Source organism: Alligator mississippiensis, chromosome 1 (assembly GCF_030867095.1).
Source record: "Alligator mississippiensis isolate rAllMis1 chromosome 1, rAllMis1, whole genome shotgun sequence".
Taxonomy (NCBI): Eukaryota; Metazoa; Chordata; order Crocodylia; family Alligatoridae; genus Alligator; species Alligator mississippiensis.
In genome coordinates this window covers 480025692-480044774 of record NC_081824.1, presented here as the reverse complement: position 1 = coordinate 480044774, position 19083 = coordinate 480025692, and the positions used below count along the sequence as shown (strand labels likewise).

Genomic DNA, 19083 nt, shown 5'->3' with positions numbered 1-19083 from the left:
GTGAAGGGAAGAGGTAAAAACTCCTTTCTACCATAAACTGGAAGTTTCCCCGTGACATCGATTCTGTCTAACTTGACGCTTTCCCAGACCACAGAAAGGAACATTTTCAGTCTAGTTTTTGAATCTCAGTGAAACAAAAAACTTGAGACTGGCGTGTGCAGTGAAATATGAGAGTTTGCATATGGTACGAAATTATTCCGGGTGGTCGGTTCCCAAGTGGACGGCGAGCTGATGTCTGTGGTGTCTCGGCTCCAGCTCTCGCTGGTCCGGTCCTGTGCCCCAGGGCTCACGCTGAAGTCCCCATGGGGCGCATCTACCCACGCCACTTACTGCACATTAGCCTAATGACACTGCGCAGTAGCGCATCACAGCACAAGCCGTGCTAATCACCTACTGCACCTGCTGCTGCATTGTTAGGCTAATGTGCAGTAAGCGTCACTAAATAACCGTGCGCTGGCACTGCTGCGCAGTAACACTAGGTACCACGCATTCAGTCAGTACTTTATTAAGCAAGTACTACAAGAAACACACGGGATCTAAGATGTGTGCATGACCATATAGACATGCCTGCTGAGGACCAGGCACTTGTGAGGACTCGGGGTGCTGAGGCAGTCGAGTTCATGCTGATCAACTCATATCACGTCAGTGCTGAGTGGGGGTGCCGAGTGTCACCAGGTTCAGGATAGCCCCTGTGTTTGGCCCCAGAGATGGAGCAGGCAGCCAGCACCGCCTCAGCCATTTGCAGGATTTCCATCTGCAGCCCTGGCGAGAACAGGGCTGCCCCATCCCGGCTCTGGGAGGTGGCTGAAGTAGACCCTGTCCCCCGACTCCAGCTGCCCCCGGCTTCGGTTGTGGGGTCGTGTCCGTTTTCTGCAGGAATAGTACAGAGTGCACCCCTGTCCAAATGGACCTGAGGAGGCCTGTCCTGCAGCCGTGGGTGCTGAGCGGTGGTGGTGAGGGTGCTCAGGGCTGAGGGTTGCTGCGAGACTCAGTGGGGGCCTCGGGAGGGGCAGTGCCCGTCGCAGGGCCTGCAGCAACGGCACTCTTCTTCTGCAGACGAGACGGTGTTGTGAAAGCGGTGGGCCTGCTGGAAATCCCTGGCCATCTGCCTCCTGGGCCCCTTGCCCTCCCTCACCACAGCCTTCCCGGCACAGGGATCTGGTGCTGATCCCCAGGGCGATCCCGGTGAGCTGCGCCTGGTTTTCAGCAGGCAGCGGGGTCTGCAGACTTGTTCCGGAAATGCCACTGTTTCATCCTGGATGCTGCCAGTTTGCTTCCTTTTCCTTTCTGTTTTCCCTCCTGTGCATGTATGGAGAATTCAAGTAAGCGTCCTGTCTTTCATAATGTGCATTCACATTTCTAATCCGTCAAATGCTATCTTTGTTTTAGAGAGTTCATAGCCAAGGATTTACCAGTGTTTACTTACGACGAGAAGGGAGACCTGATTACTGATTATCCATATATTCAAGTAAGTTTTGGGCTGCGTACCTTGTAGGGCATGACACTGAATAGAATTAAGCCATCACTTTTCAAACAGGCAATGTCAAAACGCTGGATTTTTGTTGCAAATTTTTGCGTGTTTTGTGGCACAGTTTTGAGCAAACCAAGTCCTGGGCTGAGGGCTGCACAGTCTAGCCCTAGGTACGGTAAGTAATCCCGGGAGAGCAACCCTGAGGTGTAAAATACTGAATCGTAATTATAGGAATAGTCAGATTATGAATGGAGGAAGAACAAAGGTGGCCCAGTGTTACGGGTGCTAACCAGGGGTTGAGAGCCTGTGGGTCGTGTTTCATTTCCACCACAGGTTTCCCCCGTAATCTTGGCAAAAGCACGTAATCCTTTTTCAGACCTGGACCGGAGATGCTGCTCTGCTGAGCTGCAGAGTGCCTCCCTGCGGGCGCCCGGCCCGTGGAGGGGAAACCAGAACAGCGATCCATCTAGGCACCTAGGGCCAGAGTTTGCTTCCCCTGCTAGGTATCTATGTCCGTAACACACGGTTGTCTTTGCCTTAGGGCTAGTCAGGAAAAACAGAAACAGTGGGAAATGCTCAGCGACAAGTGGTATAGGGTGTAGGACAAACCACCTTCCTCTCCTGCCCCCGCTCCAAACCCCCATCCCCATGTCCGAGCCAGCCATTCATTGGGGCGGGGGTGGGGGGTTACAAAAAAAGGCTGAGATGATGGGTAGGCACAAAGGTACTTTTTAACTGTTTGGAAAGGATAAAGGCAGCAGCTGCTGAGGAGTGGGCACAGCCTGCAGTGGTGCGCAGTGGCTGAACTGCCCTGACTCACACTGAACAATGCTGGGTTAGCGCTGTAGTGGTTCTGGTGTGTTTGTGCAGAGGATCAGGCAGATGTAACAGTTTAGTTATTAATACATAAAGTTGCATTGCAAAAGTTTATACTGGGACCCTATACAATTGGTGCAGTTGTGCGTGGAATTCCCTCCCCAAGTCAGTGCAGAATTAAATTATAGCGTGCTTACATACAATATACCTGCTTAGGTAGAAATGAAGCCTGGGTAATTTCAAGCCAGAAGACTTAGATTTCAGTAAGTGATCCAAAAAAAAAAAAAAAGAAAGAAAAATGCATAGGCAATCTAACCTGATTAGTTCCCCAACTAAGGCTATTGATATTGGAGCCACTTCTCTCTTCCTGTAGTTCTTGCCTATCCTCTTTTCCCTTTGCATCAGTTTTGCGTTCATGTTTTTCTAAACTTGTATAAAACTACCAATCCTCTCCTCTTTGCCATCATCCTTCCATACAGAAAATCACCCCTAGTCTCTTCCTGTATTATTGTTTTTTCCTTTTATCGTCAAACAAGAGCGTAGTTCAAAAGAGTCCCTCACGCTATCAAATGAGTACAAGGAAGCTCTGAAAGCTGGGAGTCGCTGTCTCTCTCTCCAGGCAATTTTTGGCATTGTGTTGGGGTGAAGGCTCGTGTGGTGGAGTTTTCTCCACATGTTATGTGAGAGTCCACTGTATGAGACGTAATAACAGAAAAGAAAATCATTTCTGGCTCTTGCAGACGGATTGTTACTACGAAGGGTTTGTGGAAGACGTCCCAGGATCTGTAGTTTCTCTCAGCACCTGCTCTGGACTCAGGTAAAGCAGACTGCTCTGTGCAGTGGGTAGTGTGCAGTTCGAACCACTTAGCTCTGACAAGATAGAATAAATGGTGAGTGGCTCTTTTTTCTTTCTTCACGGAGATTTTATTCCAGTTATTTTATTAGGTGTCCTTCTGTGTTGTATCTCAGTGACATATCACAAATGTATGAATGTAATCCAACGCACAAAATAAGCCATGATATTATAACGTTATAGCTCTTATCGAGGGCTGTGATACGCATGTGAGGGACATAACTCCCAGTAGATTAGATTACAGCCTTGGTCAACATTTAGCATTTATATGGTCAAATGGTGTTTCTGTTACTTTTTGTATTGTGCTAAGGGAAAGGCAAATCTTGCTGGACAACAGGAAAGAATATAAGTGCCGTTCCTTGGAGCAATGGCAGAGGCTCATAAGGGCTGGAGCAAGAACAGTGTCACAGCGGTTTAGCAGAAATCACACTGTCCTGAGTCAAGATCCTGTGCCCAAAACCACGTTGATTTTAACTACTGCATAAGTACAAATGACTGGTTTTCTTGGTGTCCACATAGGCAACAAGAAGTACCGTTGTGACTGCAGAGTTTTCCTGATGTCAGATTTCTTCAGAACACCAAAGTTCATAACGCTGCTTAAAAATGGTCATTGCCCACACTTCTGTCTTTATTTTGTCTCTTCCTCCTTCTACCTTCTGTCTATAGTCTTTGAAAGGTTGAGAGAGGCCATAGATTTGTCCTAATGGGCTTGTGGATACACACAATTTTACTGTGCTAGTGCAATGAAAAGATTGGTAAATTGTAGGAATTTTAACTGCTTTTTTTTCCCCAGTCACTCTTATTCTCCTCTTTAAAAAAAGACTGCAGTTTAATTTATGTTCACATTACGTTTTCACTTCTATTTGACCCTTTGTAGTGGACTCCTGAAAGTTGAAGATAGAAACTATGATATTCAACCTATTGAGGACTCGTCATCCTTTCAACACCTCATTTTTCAAGTCGCAGCTGATGAGGACTCACCCGATCGCTGTGGAGTAACTGGTGATTTCCTGGAAAATCAAGCAGCTGAAGAGAGAGAACTTCCTACAAACGAGAGCCGGAAGGTACATACTATATCAATAAGAGTTACCTGAATTCATGCATGTGTTTAGTAGGGAACTTGTGTATGGAAAGGCCATGTTTAGGCCGAGAGTGTCCTCGCTGCTGCTGGGCGTTTGTTTTGTATTCTGGGGACAGAGATCATGCTGTTTCCCTGCCACCCCGTGGTTTCCCCACGGTCTGGAGGCTAAGGACATTGTTCTCTGTTCAGACACCCTTTGTCTGTACCACGGACTCTCTGCTCCACGTCCGCGCTGTGGCAGAGCACAGGCTGCGCCTCCCCTGTAAGGGCTTGAGCAGGCTGCAGCCAGTCTGCAGACCCAACCAGGCGGTCATAGGGTGATCAGGAGGAGCCTGGGGATAAGGATAGGCCCTGAGAGCAGAGTGGGCAGCTGCTGCAGGAAGCTGAAGAAGCCACATTGCCCAGCAGGAGATCTGCTGGTCCCAGAGCAGCCAGGAGGTCCAGGGTAGGAGCTATGGGATGGAGACGAGTTCTGGCCCTGGGGCATGACCTGAAACTACTACCTGCTGGGGAGGATGGTGTGAGGCTGCCTGTGGCAGGACAGTCCCCAGGACATGCCACACCAGTGCCTGTCCAGTGCAAGGCGAGCATGGGACACTGGAAAGCCTCAGCCCCTACTGCCTTGTGGATGCTCCTATGGAGAGGAAAGGCTCGGGGAGCACACCCCGACAGAAAAGCACAGGTCCCAGGCCCACTGAGTGGGGCTGAGCCAGGGTCCAGGCTGACAGAAGGGGGCCTGAGGCCAGGCCAAAGCACGTTGAGCAAGGCCTGAGGCCCAAAGGGCATAAGGCCCAAGAGCCCAGGGAGGGGCAGGGCAGAAGCCCCAGCGAGGGGCCTGGGCAGAGGTCCCAGTGAAGGGGGCATGTGGCCTAGGTTCCTGAGGCCTCATTTGGGCCAGAGGTTGAGTGTGGGCCAACAATGGGGCCAGGGGAGTTGGAAGTAATTTTGGATGCCATCTGCGAGGCATGGGACATAAGGCGAGGTTTGAAGCTGTGTTCTCCACCCTTAGCATCAGGGCAATTAAATGGGCAGCTTCCCGCCTAGGGACAACTTCAGTTACAACAAAGGCATGGCAGGAGAGTCAGGTAGGCAGACTTCCCTAGACAGGTGGGTGAGCCAACGCTTGGACTGGCCTCAGGACAGTGCCCTGTTACACATGCCCCAACTCTCTCTGGTCTGCCTCTGCTGGAGACAGAATACCACCACTTTCCTTTTGGGCGCTGCTTTGGGTTGTTGTTCTTCTTCTTGATATGTTTCTAGAGGATGTCCAGCCCTTGCTTCCCTTTCATTTGGGGTCAGATAAAGAACCAACTTTCATTAACATGCCCAGATTTCTTTCCCACTCTCTTCCCCCCACATTCATAGGACATTTATCATTCTGGAGGAGTCTGCTAGGTAAGGTGTGCCCAGTGCCCTCAGAAATACCTCACTGCTGAGCAGCTTTGACACCCAGTTGCTGCCTATGCAAAGAAAGCCTGTAACCGGGGTCTAGTAATGTACCTCCACTTATGATAAGCAGCTCTTCTTTCTCTGACTGTTACATCTGGAGAAGACTTGATAATCCTTCACGTGGTCTTTTCTACCTTTCTCTCTTCTCTTCCTGACAAGTCCTGGTCCGTAGTCTTTGGAGAAGTGAGTGGGCTAGGAGCAGGCAGGTTCAGGTAGGCCCTTTATTTGCTCGTTTGACCTCAAGTTACTGCAGACCAGCATTGAACCTTGGGATTGTCCCGTTCTATCCGCGTGCAGCTAGGATGAAGTTTGACACACTCAGAAAGTGATGTAATTTTGCTGGAGATGGGGATGCCTAGACCCTTGAAAAGCTGAAGAGTATGACAGAGTTGTAGACCAGGACCTCAGATTCTCTTCTCCGGGCTTTTCCTTTGAGGTATCAGATGATGTCATCCCATCCCTGACATCTACCGTCATCGGTTTAGAGATGCCAGAGGATATGGTATATCCCTGACTGCTTTGTTTAATATTTACTAATTAAAGATAGCACAAAAATATTATCACTTCTTGGACGTTTCCTAGACCATCGTGACTACAACAACACTGCAGCCTTATTGCTTTATCAGTCTATCATCCATTAATTCGTCTAGTCCCTTTTTGACCCTGATTATGCTAGCTGCCTCTACAGCCTCCTGTGGCAATGAGTTCCACAGGTTAACTAACTACCTGCTGCACAAAAAAGTACTTTCTCTCGGTGTTAAACCTGTCTCCTGTCAAGGTCAGTGGGTGCCCTGAGTTCTCCTGTCCTGAGATCTGATGCAGAACAGTCCCCTGTTACTGTCAGCAGCTCTCACATTCCCTTTCTTCGTGACATCCCTGCCCTTTCTCTTCTACATGGAATCTGTTCTTTCTGTCTTATCCATAGCATCTGGGGAAGCTGGTTGCTGCTTATGAAAGCTCATGCTTCTCTGAGCCAGTGAGACTCCAACGTGCCATCCTGCCCTACCTTCTGCCTGACGTCGGGGGCAGTTAGTCTCAACGCAGATACTGGTCTTTGTTATAATACAATGTCTCTGTCATTTGTCTTCGGTGGGTGGCAAATGAAGGGAGTGTCTACATCTTGAATCTTTTCCCCAAGTCTGCGTACTACTCCTTTATTTGTTCCAGTGGGATTCTTGCAGTGGTAATGTTTTCCAGGAAAACAGCACCCCTGTCTCCTCCTCCCAACTGAGTTTAACATATAGGCCCCCTCAATGACTTACTCAGTATTTCTCTCTCTCTTGGACCCGCCTCTCCCCGCTCCCCAAAAAAAAGGTAGCTAGGGGGGCATGCACACAGTTTCAGCATAGGCAGGGAAGGGAAAAGCACACGAAATGGGGCCAGGTAGCAGGGGGTTGTGAATCCCTGGTGTCGATGCACACAGAAGGAGGGGAGCTGGCGCAGCAGTTAGGGGTGGAGGAGTCATTGTGCCACTGCCATGGTATGGATGATGTGGGGAGCCTTGAATGGGAGGAAGAGAAGAGGCAGCACACAGAGCCCTGACAGAGCAGTGACAGTGGGGGGAACCGGGGGGCCTTGAAATAATGTGGGATGGGAGTGTGATGCCGAGGGAGCTCTTGAGGAGGAATGGAGGAATGCATTCCCTGAAAGCACTAAGATGCCTTTTCAACTCTCTGCTATTCATGCTCTGTGCAATTACAGTCAGACTTTCCCTCTTCTGTGTAAAGGCACTAAACCAAGTCATTTGCAGGGAAACGGGCTAGAGTCATGTAAAGGAGAACTCTGGGTGTAAACTGCCCGTTCAGTAACCCATGGTAGCGTCTATGTTAAAATTAACAGTTGATTCTCTCCTTTCACGTTGCATGACTCTCCAGATCGGTAACCATGGCATACATAGGACTGGCTGCACTGGAGTACACAGGATGGCAGCGTAGGACTGTACTATCGTGCTGCTGTCTTTGCATGCCATGTCATTTCCTGGATTTGCTGTACATAATGCTAGTATGCTCCTTAATTTCCAGTATGATCCTCGTTACCACACCTTGTATGGACACACCAGATACCTAGAGTTCTTCCTTACTTCAGACAAACTGGTGGTAAGTCTCAGCACATTTTACTTACAGTACTTTTTGTTCTGACTGTATTCTGATGCATTGAACATATTTTAGTGATGCTCTGTTTAAAACACTTGTACAAATGGAGTAAACACTGAAACCCGTTATAGATTAAAATGGAAATTATCCCCCTTAGTCATTCATTGGAGAAATTAGGGAAGTTAGTGTCCTTCCTTTCCTAAGAGCTCACCTTACATCTGCCTCATCTGCCTCAGCTCCTGTGTCAAGGCAATGTGTTACCTGGTTGTAAAAGGCTATAAGGTTTGTCAGGCAAGATCTACCTGTGATGAACCCATGCTGGTTTCCCTTCGGCATCATCTCCCCTGCTGGGCCTTCACAAATGCACTCTATAATGATTTTTTCCAGTGTTTTTCCAAGGATAGAGGTGAGACTGACTGACCTAATGTTACCCGGCTCATCCCTTGACCCCTTCCTAGAGATGAGCACCACGTTGGCCCTTTTCCAGTCCCCAGGGACCTGGCCGGAGCACCATGAGTGTTCAAAGAGCCATGCCAGCACCTCAGCTATGACACTGGCCAATTCCTTCAGCACCCGTGGATGGAGGTCGTCCAGGCCTGCTGACTTGTACCCACCCAGCCCCTCCAAGTGCTCCTTAACTAAGTCAGCACTAGCCATTGGCGGTCTAGTGCCTTCCGGACATCTATGTATGTTCAAGCTGGGCAAATTGTCTTCATCAGTCCTGAGGAATACTGAAGCGAAGAACTCATTGAAGAGCTCTGCCTGTTCCCTGTGTCAGCCCCCAACTGTCCTGACTTGTCCTGCGGGGGCCCTGTGTTACTCTGCGCCTCCCTTTTGCTCGCCAGGTCTCTGTAGAAGGGCTTTTTTATTGTCCTTTATTGTCGTAGCCCTCCTAAGCCCCAGTCCTGCCTTGGTGGGCCTGATTCCCTGCAATAGTGCGCCAGAGGGGTATATTCCTCCTTGGGGGCTGCCCCCTGCTTCCACTGCCTATACATCTCTTTCTTTGCCCTGAGTCTTTTCTGGGGTTCCCTGTTCAACCAAGGGGGCTTTTTAGTCCCCTTTCCCCCTTTCCAGCATAGCGGAATAGTCTCCTTTTGTGCCCCAAGGATCACTCCCTCGAGAAACTGCCAAGTCTCCTGGACCCATATGCTCGATGCTCTTGAGTTCAGCCACCTCGCCTGGGCCCTAATTGTCCCTTCTGAAGTCTAACACTTCAGCCTTGCTGCTGATTTTTCCCACCCTTGGTTGGATTGTAAATTCGACCAAATGATGGTCGCTGTCTCCCAGGCTACTGTGCACTCTCAGGTTACCCACAAGATCATCCCCTGTTGCAAAGACCAAGCGTAGCAAGGTGTTATCCCTGGTGGGACTGGACACCTCCGGGTTAGGTGGAGGTCCTGCATGCAGGTTAAGAACCTACGTGAGTGGTTTGTTTTGGCCGGCTGCTCCTCCCAGCAGATGTCCGGGTCATTTCGGTCCCCCATGACCACTGCCTCTCTCGCCTGAACCTGCCATTTCGGTGTGGCGTCACCAGTGCTTAGTCTTTCTTTCTTCAAGGGTCACATTCAACTAGTTCTTCCCCACATAGGGCCCCACGTAGGGTTGACTAATGGCCACTGAAAAGAGGTGTGTCAGAGGATGAAGTAGCAGATGACGCTTCCCTTTCTGTCATTTCTCAGCATAACTGTGCAGATGTCACCTCCAAATGCAGACGGCCTATGAGAGCATGGAGGCAAGGGCACTGAATCGGTCAGTATAGTCTCTGCAAGCCCAGATCAACCAGGGAGAGTTGCCGGGCATTAGCCTTCTTGAGCATCAGTAGGGGAACACAGGTGATATCTTTGGAAAAAAAAGTAATCGCCATCTCCTTTTAAGCACATCTTTTTTTCAATATTTCTGGAAGTGTTGTGTGTTTTCTCTCCCTGGACAGGCGTGGTGTCCCCTAGGAGCCACTGCATAGACACAAGTCCTCCTTCCCTATGTGGCTGTGACCCATGTATCCAGATAAGGGCCAGCGTGGGCCTGGGCTCTGCACATGTTTTGTGATGTGAAACACTGGATTTTGTGTGGAAAATCACAGAGGCAGGTTCTGAAGAGTTTTTTCCTGCATAATAGAGATACAGAATAGATGCATAATAACACTATTACAAGAGGTAGTACTAAGAAGAAAATTGGTTCTTTGTCAGTCCTGTGTTTCCAGAGGTGTTTTGTGGGTTTTTTTTCTTCTTTTTGCAGTATAAAAGGCTTGAGGAAAACGAAACCAAGGTGCTAAACTCAATGCTCCTTTTGACCAGCATACTGAACACGGTAAGTTATTTCCTAAATATATGCTGTAAGTGAAAAATCTTCTACTATTCTTTTCAACTGAATTACTAGTTTGACAAATATTAGCACCAGAAGAGTTGCTGTTCTGTGCTAATCCAGTGGTCTGTCTAATCTGGTATGCTGGCTACGACCGGTCACAGTTATTGGGGAATAATTGACTGAAGGGTAACGTTGAGACGGGTGTCCAGTCTAGATATGAAAAGAGAAAGGGATCAAGACCCTACCACTTCTCCTTGTAATTAGGTTTACTGGTTACTCCACCTTGGTTTTTGGGGTTGTTTTAAAGCCCAGTTTTAACCTGCAAAATATTAATTCTTGTTTTACCTGTCTCCCCTATATTTAAAAAATAAACAAAATACTTAGCAAAAACTAAAAATCCTTTAGTCCCCTTTTTTCCATTATTTTGTTTGAGATTGCTTTTATATTAAATGACCTATAATTTTTTTTCCTTGTTCTGACTGCCCTTCTTAAAAAACAGACTAATACAAGCTTTCTTTCCATCTTATTTTAGTCGCATTTAAAATATTACTAATCAACAGCAGCAACAGGATGCAAATCTTTGTAGTCAGCTCTAATGCCACAGGGTTCAGGGTATCCAGCCCTGCGCCTTTCAAAAGGGGTTTCTCCAGTAAGAGCTGTTTTGTGCTTTACTAGCCAATCTCCCGTTGTGAATGATGGAGCATGTCCAGGAGAGCCGACATGCCCCCACCCCCCGCCACACACTCTTTGGGGCCGGTCATGTAAACCAGGGGTAATTATTTTGAGCGAAGGATGATGTCCTGAGTTTTGGAAAGCTGTTGAAAGCCGCATGGGTAGCTCCACCCCTTGGCAGGTGCCTCCCCCCCCCCCGGTCAACATCTTGTGACCGGAAGTCCAGCCCCCTGACCTTTGACACCAGAAGTCTGTTCCCTTGCCCCCAAAGTACTCCTTCCAGAAAGCGGTTGTGCCGTCTTGGAACCAGCACAATACCAAACTCTATTTGAAAAAGGAAACATCTACAGCATTCATGAATTTGATTTCCAACAGTTTTTGTCCCAATTTAAACAAGTTTGTGTCGTGCACACACAGGGGATTACACAATGGCTTAAAATACAGTTTTGTGCTTGTATATTGTATGGGGGGGTGGGTATGCGGGGTGAGGGAGCATGTGGGTGTGTGCGTGTGGATATGTGGGGTGTGGGTGGGTATGCAGTCTGTGGGGGGCTGTGTGTGGGGGGAGTGTGCCTGGGCTGTGTGATGGGGTGTGGAAGTGGAGGTTAGCATGTATGGCAGTACGAGGGGAATGTGGGTGCATGCGTATGGTGGGGAGTGCACGTGGGCCTTCTCCTATGAGCACACACACAACCCCACACACTCTGCCCTGGCTACACATGCACGCGCGTGCGCGCACACACACACACTCTGCTCTTGGCTGCACACTCACCTACCCACCCACTCTGCCCCTGGCTACACACACCCACCCACCCACCCTGCCCCTGGCTGCACGCCCACACCCACCCACTCAGCCCCTGGCTGCACACGCACACCAACCCATACACTCTGTCCTTGGGTCCACAACCAAACCCACTCACCAACTCTGCCCCTGCCTGCACACCTACACCCACCCATGCTGCCCCTAGCTACACACCCATACATACCCACCCACTCTGTCCCTGGTTGCACACCCACACCACCCATTCTGCCCATGGCTTCACAACCACACCCACCCTTGCCTTGGCTGTACAGCCACTTTCCCACTATGTCCCCAGCCGCACACCCACCCACCCACTCTGCCCATGGCTCCCTCCACTTCCAGCTACCTGCCTGAGGGGGCAGGGCCTGTGCAGACATTGCTGCCCGCCCTCTCCGGGGTGCATGCGGAGCTGGCCCCCAGCATTAGGAATAGACAGGCGGAAGTACTAAGCCTTTTATTATACTAGAATACTTGTGTGGTATGAACGCATCCAGTTGCTTTGGTCCATATACAAAACAGAAATATTCATGGTTACTATTTGTGTAAAATTATTAACATTCATATAACGGGATGTCATTGTTCCTCTCTTTCCTTTTCCTTTGCGCATTAAAATCTCCTTATTGTTCCTTTGCCCTGCCACCTGTATCATCCCTTTCTCCTCTTAACCAAACCGAACTTTTAAGGAAAGTAATGGGGAAATGAGATTTTAGGACTTTATAGTAACCCTTTTTGAAAAAATCCCACCATTTTCCCACTTTTTCCTAACATAATTTTACTTCTTTCAGCATTGGGAATTGTTTGGATGCATTTTCCATTTCTCCAAAATGATGGTGTTCAGGTCATGGTGTGTAGCCAGCATGTTTCCAACAACCTCTTTCCAGCCATCATCACAATGTGGTCTAAAACCATGTTACTCTGTAATGGATGAGCTATCTTTTGTTTTAGAAAGTTATCTCCAATTCTCAGAACTAGTTTCCTTACTTGTCTCTGTATAGCCCGAGGGTAATGCATAGTTATTCCTTTTCTTCACTTTGCAGATAGGCACTTCAGGAACCACTCCTTCGGTTCTCTCCTTTGATCTGGGGGATCGTAACAGGTTCCTGCCAGTGTCCCGTCCTGTGTGACACACGTTCAAGGTCCTGCTGTTGGGAGCCATCACTTCTTGTAAACCGAGGCACTGTGCTCAGTGCCTCCCTTCCACTCTGGTACCCACTTTGTCCTTCAACCAACTGGTCATTTTAAAAGTTTGGTCCAATGACGCGCCCCATAAATTTCAATAATACCACCCCTTAATCTCCTTTTCTACAACCTAACCACACTCAGTTTTTTAACCTTTTCCCAGTGGCTTGCATTTCAACTTTTACAGTAGGTTGGGGCAGATGGTTGTCTGGCTCCATTGTGTCTCATTGCTTGAGACCTCCAAGCAAACTTCAGGATCCCATCCCATCTGGAAGTTACTACTGATGAGAGTATGCGAGGAATCAGCCTCTTCCAGGGGAAGCTCTTCCTTGGCACTCCCCGGAAAGTTTTGTTTGGTCTCTGTCCTGAAGGACCCCTACGGCCAACCCTGGTATGGGTTCCAAGGGGCGTTGAGACCCTGCCTCCCTGTTGGCCTTGTTGTGTTAGATGGCCTGTCTACTCCCACGGCTGTGACTGTGACCCAGACTCCTAGAGACCAGGTATCACCTGCTGCCCTTTCTGAACCATTCTCATGCATACACAGATACCTGTAAGCCAGCTCCCAAAAAGCAAACCTTTAAATGCCATTTTCTAAGCCAACAGGGAAGAGGTAGGAGTGCCATGTCCCAGCCAGCACAGCAGACTGCTTCACTTCAGTTTTTCTTGTGCCATTGCCATTCCCCTGTCCTCCCTGGGACTCGTGCTTTCCTCCTCCAGCTCCCTCCATGCCTCTTCAGTGACCTTCAGGTGCAGTGTGCCACATTGGCAACAAAACTATTACAAGACTGTCGTATCAACCCTGGGGACTCCCCCTGCTCTCCTAGGACTCCCCCTGCTCTCCTAAGTATCCCACTTATGAACCTATCTATAGCAAAGGGTGCTCACACTAAGCCCCTCAAGATCTCCCCCCCAGGATGCTAGATCCTTTCGAGGGAGCCTGGGGGTACCACACCTATCAGCACTGTTAGGTGGGCAAATATGATTCACAAGATGCACCCAGAGATTTCCAACAGAAATCCAGAGCTGTGGTCTTTTTGAGTCCTTCGCAACAGAAAACTGCCGTGTTGTTTTTCAGTAGTTAAAAAAGAGTGAAAATGAAGAGCTGGTGTTTTCTGAGGGGTTCCTCCAAGCGATCCAGGCTGAGAACCACTGCACTAGATATATCCGGTTTAATTTGCCACCTCTATAGTGACCATTTCTGCCACTGCTGGAGCAGGGTCTGGGCTAGGTGGACCATGGGTCTGACCCAGTATGGCACATCTTTTGTTCTTATGCCCCTTTCAAGTGCCTGATTTGGGAGCTACTTAATTGCTTCCAGCATGATTATTTCTTGGTTGCTGATGGCAAGCCCCTTCCCCATTTTACATGCACACCTCAGCTTCCTCTTCTTGCCTCCCAAACTTCCTCCCCTCTCAAGTACCGCATGCGTGTGATGTCAATGTGTTCATGCATGAGGGAGTGTAATCATGAACTACCAGGGCAGAGGAAGATCTTAGGTGAGCAGGAATGGTATTAAAAAAAAAAGTGAACAAATGAAAATACATATTCTGCAGTCAATATTGTTCTTATAACTAACAATATAAATGAACAAACTGCAGAAAAATATTGGGTCAAGCAGAAGGTCTCTGAAACATCCATGTGAGCACATGGAAATCATGTACTGTAAAACCCGGCAAGTAGATGACACCTTGTTTTCAACGCTTGGTCTCTTTGCAGATGTACACGTCACTTAATCTGCGCATTGTTCTGGTTGGAACTGAGATATGGACAGACGTGGACCAAATCACAGTCACTCATTTACTGGACCACGCTTTTCACTTTTTCGCTCCATGGGCTAGACGGTTCCTTAAACCCCGCATATACTTTGACCATGCGCAATTACTCCTGTAAGATACTCTTTCATTTTTGTATGACTATGTAGATACTGTTTCTGACGTGTCAGTATTAAATGCACGTTCCTCAGCTTTTATGAAAGATTTAACATGCATTTTCGTTTATGTAACCAAATTTGCTATTTCCAATATTGGGATGTTGTGGGGTTTTTGCATCTGAAACAAGAGGAGAGTTCAGACCTTCTGTGCCCACAGAGCTGGCTTTGTTTCTAGGAAAGAATATAAGAACTGCCCCACCACACTGTACAAGCCGTCTCTCTAATCCCGGGGTGTCAAAAACACAGCAGCATGGGTCCAGCCTGCGGAGCCGGGTCATCTGGCCTGCGGGTCTGGGTCCTGGGTGGTGGGGTGAGCAGTGGCAGCATTAATATCCACAGCTTCGGGAGTTGTGGCAATTCACACTGCTGCCGCTCGTCCCGCTGCCAGATTTCCAGCCTCGTGGGCTGGATCCAGAGCGCAGCGCTGTGTCGTCAGCCTGCAGGGCTGCTCGTGGGCCAAGAGTGTGACTTCAGGACAAGCAGCGGCCAACGTGGCTCTAGGAACCACAGCAGTTAGTGCTGCTTGACCCACCACCACGCTTCTGGCCCTGCGAGCAGCCCCACAGGGCAGATGAGGTGTCTCCACACTGGATCCAACCTACTCCGGCACCCCTGGGGCAAGGTGAATACGATACCCCTGCTCTAATCCAGCAGTGATGATCACTAGACATTTCAGAGGGAAGGGCAGGACCTGTGCAGTTATGAGTGGCTTCTTCCTAAGGAAATGGTTACTTTTTAATCCCCACTTAGATGAGCTTGGGTTATACCCTAAAGTTTGATGGTTTTAAGAGCCTTTCCTGGTGTTTTTTAAACATTTATATTGGCACTTGCGATATTCTGAATAGCTGTATCTTGTACACACTATCCATAGTTTAATGATGCAGGGTGTGTCTACAGGTTCATTAATGTGCCCGAATTACTGTGCATTTAGTTTAGTATGTGTTCAATGAAGTACTAACTAACTGCGCAGTAACTACAGTTCCTGTGCAGTAGTGCTGGCACACGGGTATTTTGCAATGCTTTCTGCGCATTAGCCTAATAACACTGCACAGCAGGCTGTTAGCATGGTTTTTAACAGCCACGCTACTGCACAGTGTTTTAGGCTAATGCGCCGTAAGCATCTTATGTAGATGTGCCTGCATTGTGCTAAAGTAGTACTTATAATTGATGCCAGAACATATAATGTCTTTCCATATTGAGTATCCTCTTATTCTTTCCGTCCACACACTGTTAAAAGCACATTCATGCTCAGAAGATAAATGTTAAAACAATTCAGAAACGGAAGAATTACCAATGCGGCTGCAAACATGATTTGGTAGCCTTGTGCGCTGTATTTACAGATTCATTTCAATGGCTACTTGACCCTGCTTGCAGCTGGAGCCTGAACTAGACCTGCCAGTTAAATGGCAGAAGAGATATGGCTTATTAAAATGAAAGGCAGGCTGCTTCGCCTTCTCTGCTGAAGAGCTTTGTTTGAGGAAATTGCCAAGCCCCTTTTTTCAAATAAGAAATTTAGAATAACATTTTGGAAGTCGGAGTCCCCACCATATCCTAGGGATGTGTTGAGCTTTTTGATGAGACTGCCCTTTGGCTTTGCATCCTATGCAGGCTCAGGGCTAGTGCCAGGCCAAGAAAATCCTGATACAAAACGTCTCCTGCTTAACGTCCTTGTTGCATGGTCGCTGGAATACAGAGCCTCTCTTCGGGCAGCATGCAGTTCCCCCATCGCATCCAGTCTGCGTACGGTTTTTTCCTTCCTTCCCCTGCACTTCCAGTGTAGGCAAGGAGGAAGGCAAGTGTTGTAGAAGTTGGCTGCAAGACCCAGCGACTCCCCCAGCTCTGCGCCTGACTGCGCACGTTCTGCTTCCTGTGGGAGTGCAGATGGAGGACACTAAATTATATAGATACTGCTTATCCCAGATTGTGAGAAGAGGCTTCCTGGCGATCCTTACAGCCACGGAAAGCTTTGCAGGTTAACACTTGGGGATCTCGGTCTGAGCCCCTCCAGTGTGCAATTATCATACCTTAAAGTTTCAGCCCTTCTAAGTATGCCACAGGCTACCTCAAACTCTCTGTCCTCCTGTTTGCCCTTTATGACTTCTTCTGCGCCAGGAGTCACGATGTCCACTGAGACCTCCTCTCAGTTCCCTAAAGCCACCTGCAGTCTCCCATACCAAGGACTCTGCACGTGTTTCGTGAGCAAGCCATATGCCCAGTGCTCGGACCCTGGGGAAGGTTTGCTTCCTCAACTCTGGGCAAGCTCTGGGAGGTGAAACCTTTCAGATATTTCACTAACCATTTCACATTTTCTCAGGTCTTCCCTTTGAGTTACAAAGGATTAATAGATAAAATCCAGAGATTTGAGGACATTTGTTGAACACTGACACATCTTTTTTTTTACCCATGAATCTGTATTTTGTGACTTGAGCCACTCATGTGTAGCAAGCATTAAAAGGCATAGCCTTGCTTGTGCATAGACTCTTCTTGCCTGTGCTCATCAGTCATTATAATCATGTTCTCTGCCTCGTCTCATATGGTATGACATCCTATATTTCTATTTATTCTTCATTTTATTCCTTGTCTATAACCATTTAAGTTTAAAACAAATCAGCTGTGCATGCAGAAAGGTTACTGGAAGTCTTTACCCTTCCACCTTGCATTAAATGGCTTTCAGATGATGGGAAATGTTCAGCAAGAACTAGAAGGCTGAGGCTAGAGCTTGAATAAATAAACTGGCAAAGAAAATGAAAGTTTTCTTGCTTTTTTAGTAAAATTCTTTTAGATTTCAATGTGATTCCACATTGAGGGCTTAAAGATGTCCGGGGTGATGTTGAAGTGTTGCTGAATTTCATCCCGGTGAATGTCAATGTTGCACCTTGATACATGGACTCATGAATTTCTCTACACTGTCAGATTTAATTTACATGGCTTCCTCCATTATTTGTACAGCTACAGGCCACTTCTCCTCAACGGTGGGCAGCTTGCATGAGAAAATGGAACAATTTTATTCTGACCTGTACAGCTTATCTTTACATAATGTAAATGCCTAATTTGAAGAACTTCTCACTTTTAAAATGGTTTCAAAGTAATTTTAAAATATGAGGACCAGTCAGAAAGTGATGTCTCCTATTTTTCTTTCTCAGCAAATATTATTGGAAAAAAACCTTGCCTGTTAGTGCTAAACATGCAGCTATGGACTGAGGATGGGGCAGCGCAGTCCATTCAAATGATGCCGTTGTCTCTGCGGTGTGCAAACTGCAGAGTGGGTGAGCACTGCCACGCAGAAGCAGCGCCTCGGGCCTGTCTCCCTTGGGACACATTACAACGGGCTCGCGTGCAGTTTTCAGCATCAAGTGGAGACTCCTGTTCTTGGACAGAATTTTTTCTCCCTGGCTGCTACTGGTTTGCTTTGAAGGGAAAAATTAGGAAGCAATACTTTCTAACTGAACCTAATTTTTACCATTTAAAACATCCTTTGTTGACTTCTGCGGCCTTGCAGCTTCCAGTACTGTTACTGCACCCCTGAAGAAGTATGATTGCCCCTGATGGGGGGATCTTTAACCAATAGGGACTCTAGATTTGAAGACCTTGGGTATGAGAAGACAAATTTTCAGGGAAGAAGAACAAGAAAAAGTTCTTTTTGTAGATAAAACAACTATTTTTCTTTACTGAGTTATGCTGTGAAATCCATGCCAACTGCAGATTGTAGTAGCATTCAATATTTTGTAATGCGTTTTCTCGACAGAGGCAGACACTATCGAGGCACGCTAGGACTGGCGACACAGGGAACCGTATGCAACACAGATGCCTCAACATCTATTATTAGGGTAAGAAAAGAGTATCTTGCAATACGTCGTGTAATACCAGATAGTTTCAAAACCTTTCTGCAGTAAGGCTGCACCGGTGTGGTGCAATGTGGTGGGGCACTTGGGTTTTACTTTTTTTTGAGTTGTATCAAATGCATGGCCAGTTGAGATGCTTTAACCTTATTCCTGATCTTGGGAACTTAACAGTTTTGGTTCCTCAGCTTTTTATTTAATCCACTGAGACAAGCCATAGGAGGAAAGGAAGGAAAATGGCAATGAAACCCTGCTTGCTGATGACGTGACACCGGAGGGGATCAGGCCATGGGTCAGATGCCCAGCTGGAAACACTGAAAAGGGCTAGCTGAATGAGGTCAGGGAGGCAGAGGGAACTTGATGAGGCTGGAGAGCCTTGGTAGCCTGGAGGAAGGCACCGTCTGTGTTACAGCCTGGAGGGAGAAAGGCGAGTACTGTTTATTAGCCTGGAGAGGGAAGAGGGACGTTTTTCTGTTTGACTTCCTTTGCTGAGAAGGCGTCAGATAAAGGACCTGGCTTGCAAGTGAAAAAGAAGTGTGGCTGCTCAAGTGAGATGAGCTGGTAGAAAGCACTACAGCTCCCAGCGCTGAGTGT

At 47.8% G+C, this 19083-nt stretch overlaps 1 protein-coding gene across 1 annotated transcript in view; it reads left to right on the top strand.

Annotated features, from left to right (window-relative positions):
• Positions 1-1363: 1363 nt before the first annotated feature.
• Positions 1364-19083, top strand: part of LOC132248843 (disintegrin and metalloproteinase domain-containing protein 9-like) — a 29791-nt gene continuing 12071 nt past the window's right edge. Inside the window, exons 1-7 of the mRNA XM_059723257.1 lie at positions 1364-1468; positions 3028-3104; positions 4018-4204; positions 7692-7766; positions 9999-10070; positions 14437-14606; positions 18396-18477. Coding sequence (XP_059579240.1) covers positions 10041-10070; positions 14437-14606; positions 18396-18477 — 282 coding nt within the window. The 5' untranslated portion in view covers positions 1364-1468; positions 3028-3104; positions 4018-4204; positions 7692-7766; positions 9999-10040. The remainder of the gene's footprint in view (positions 1469-3027; positions 3105-4017; positions 4205-7691; positions 7767-9998; positions 10071-14436; positions 14607-18395; positions 18478-19083) is intronic.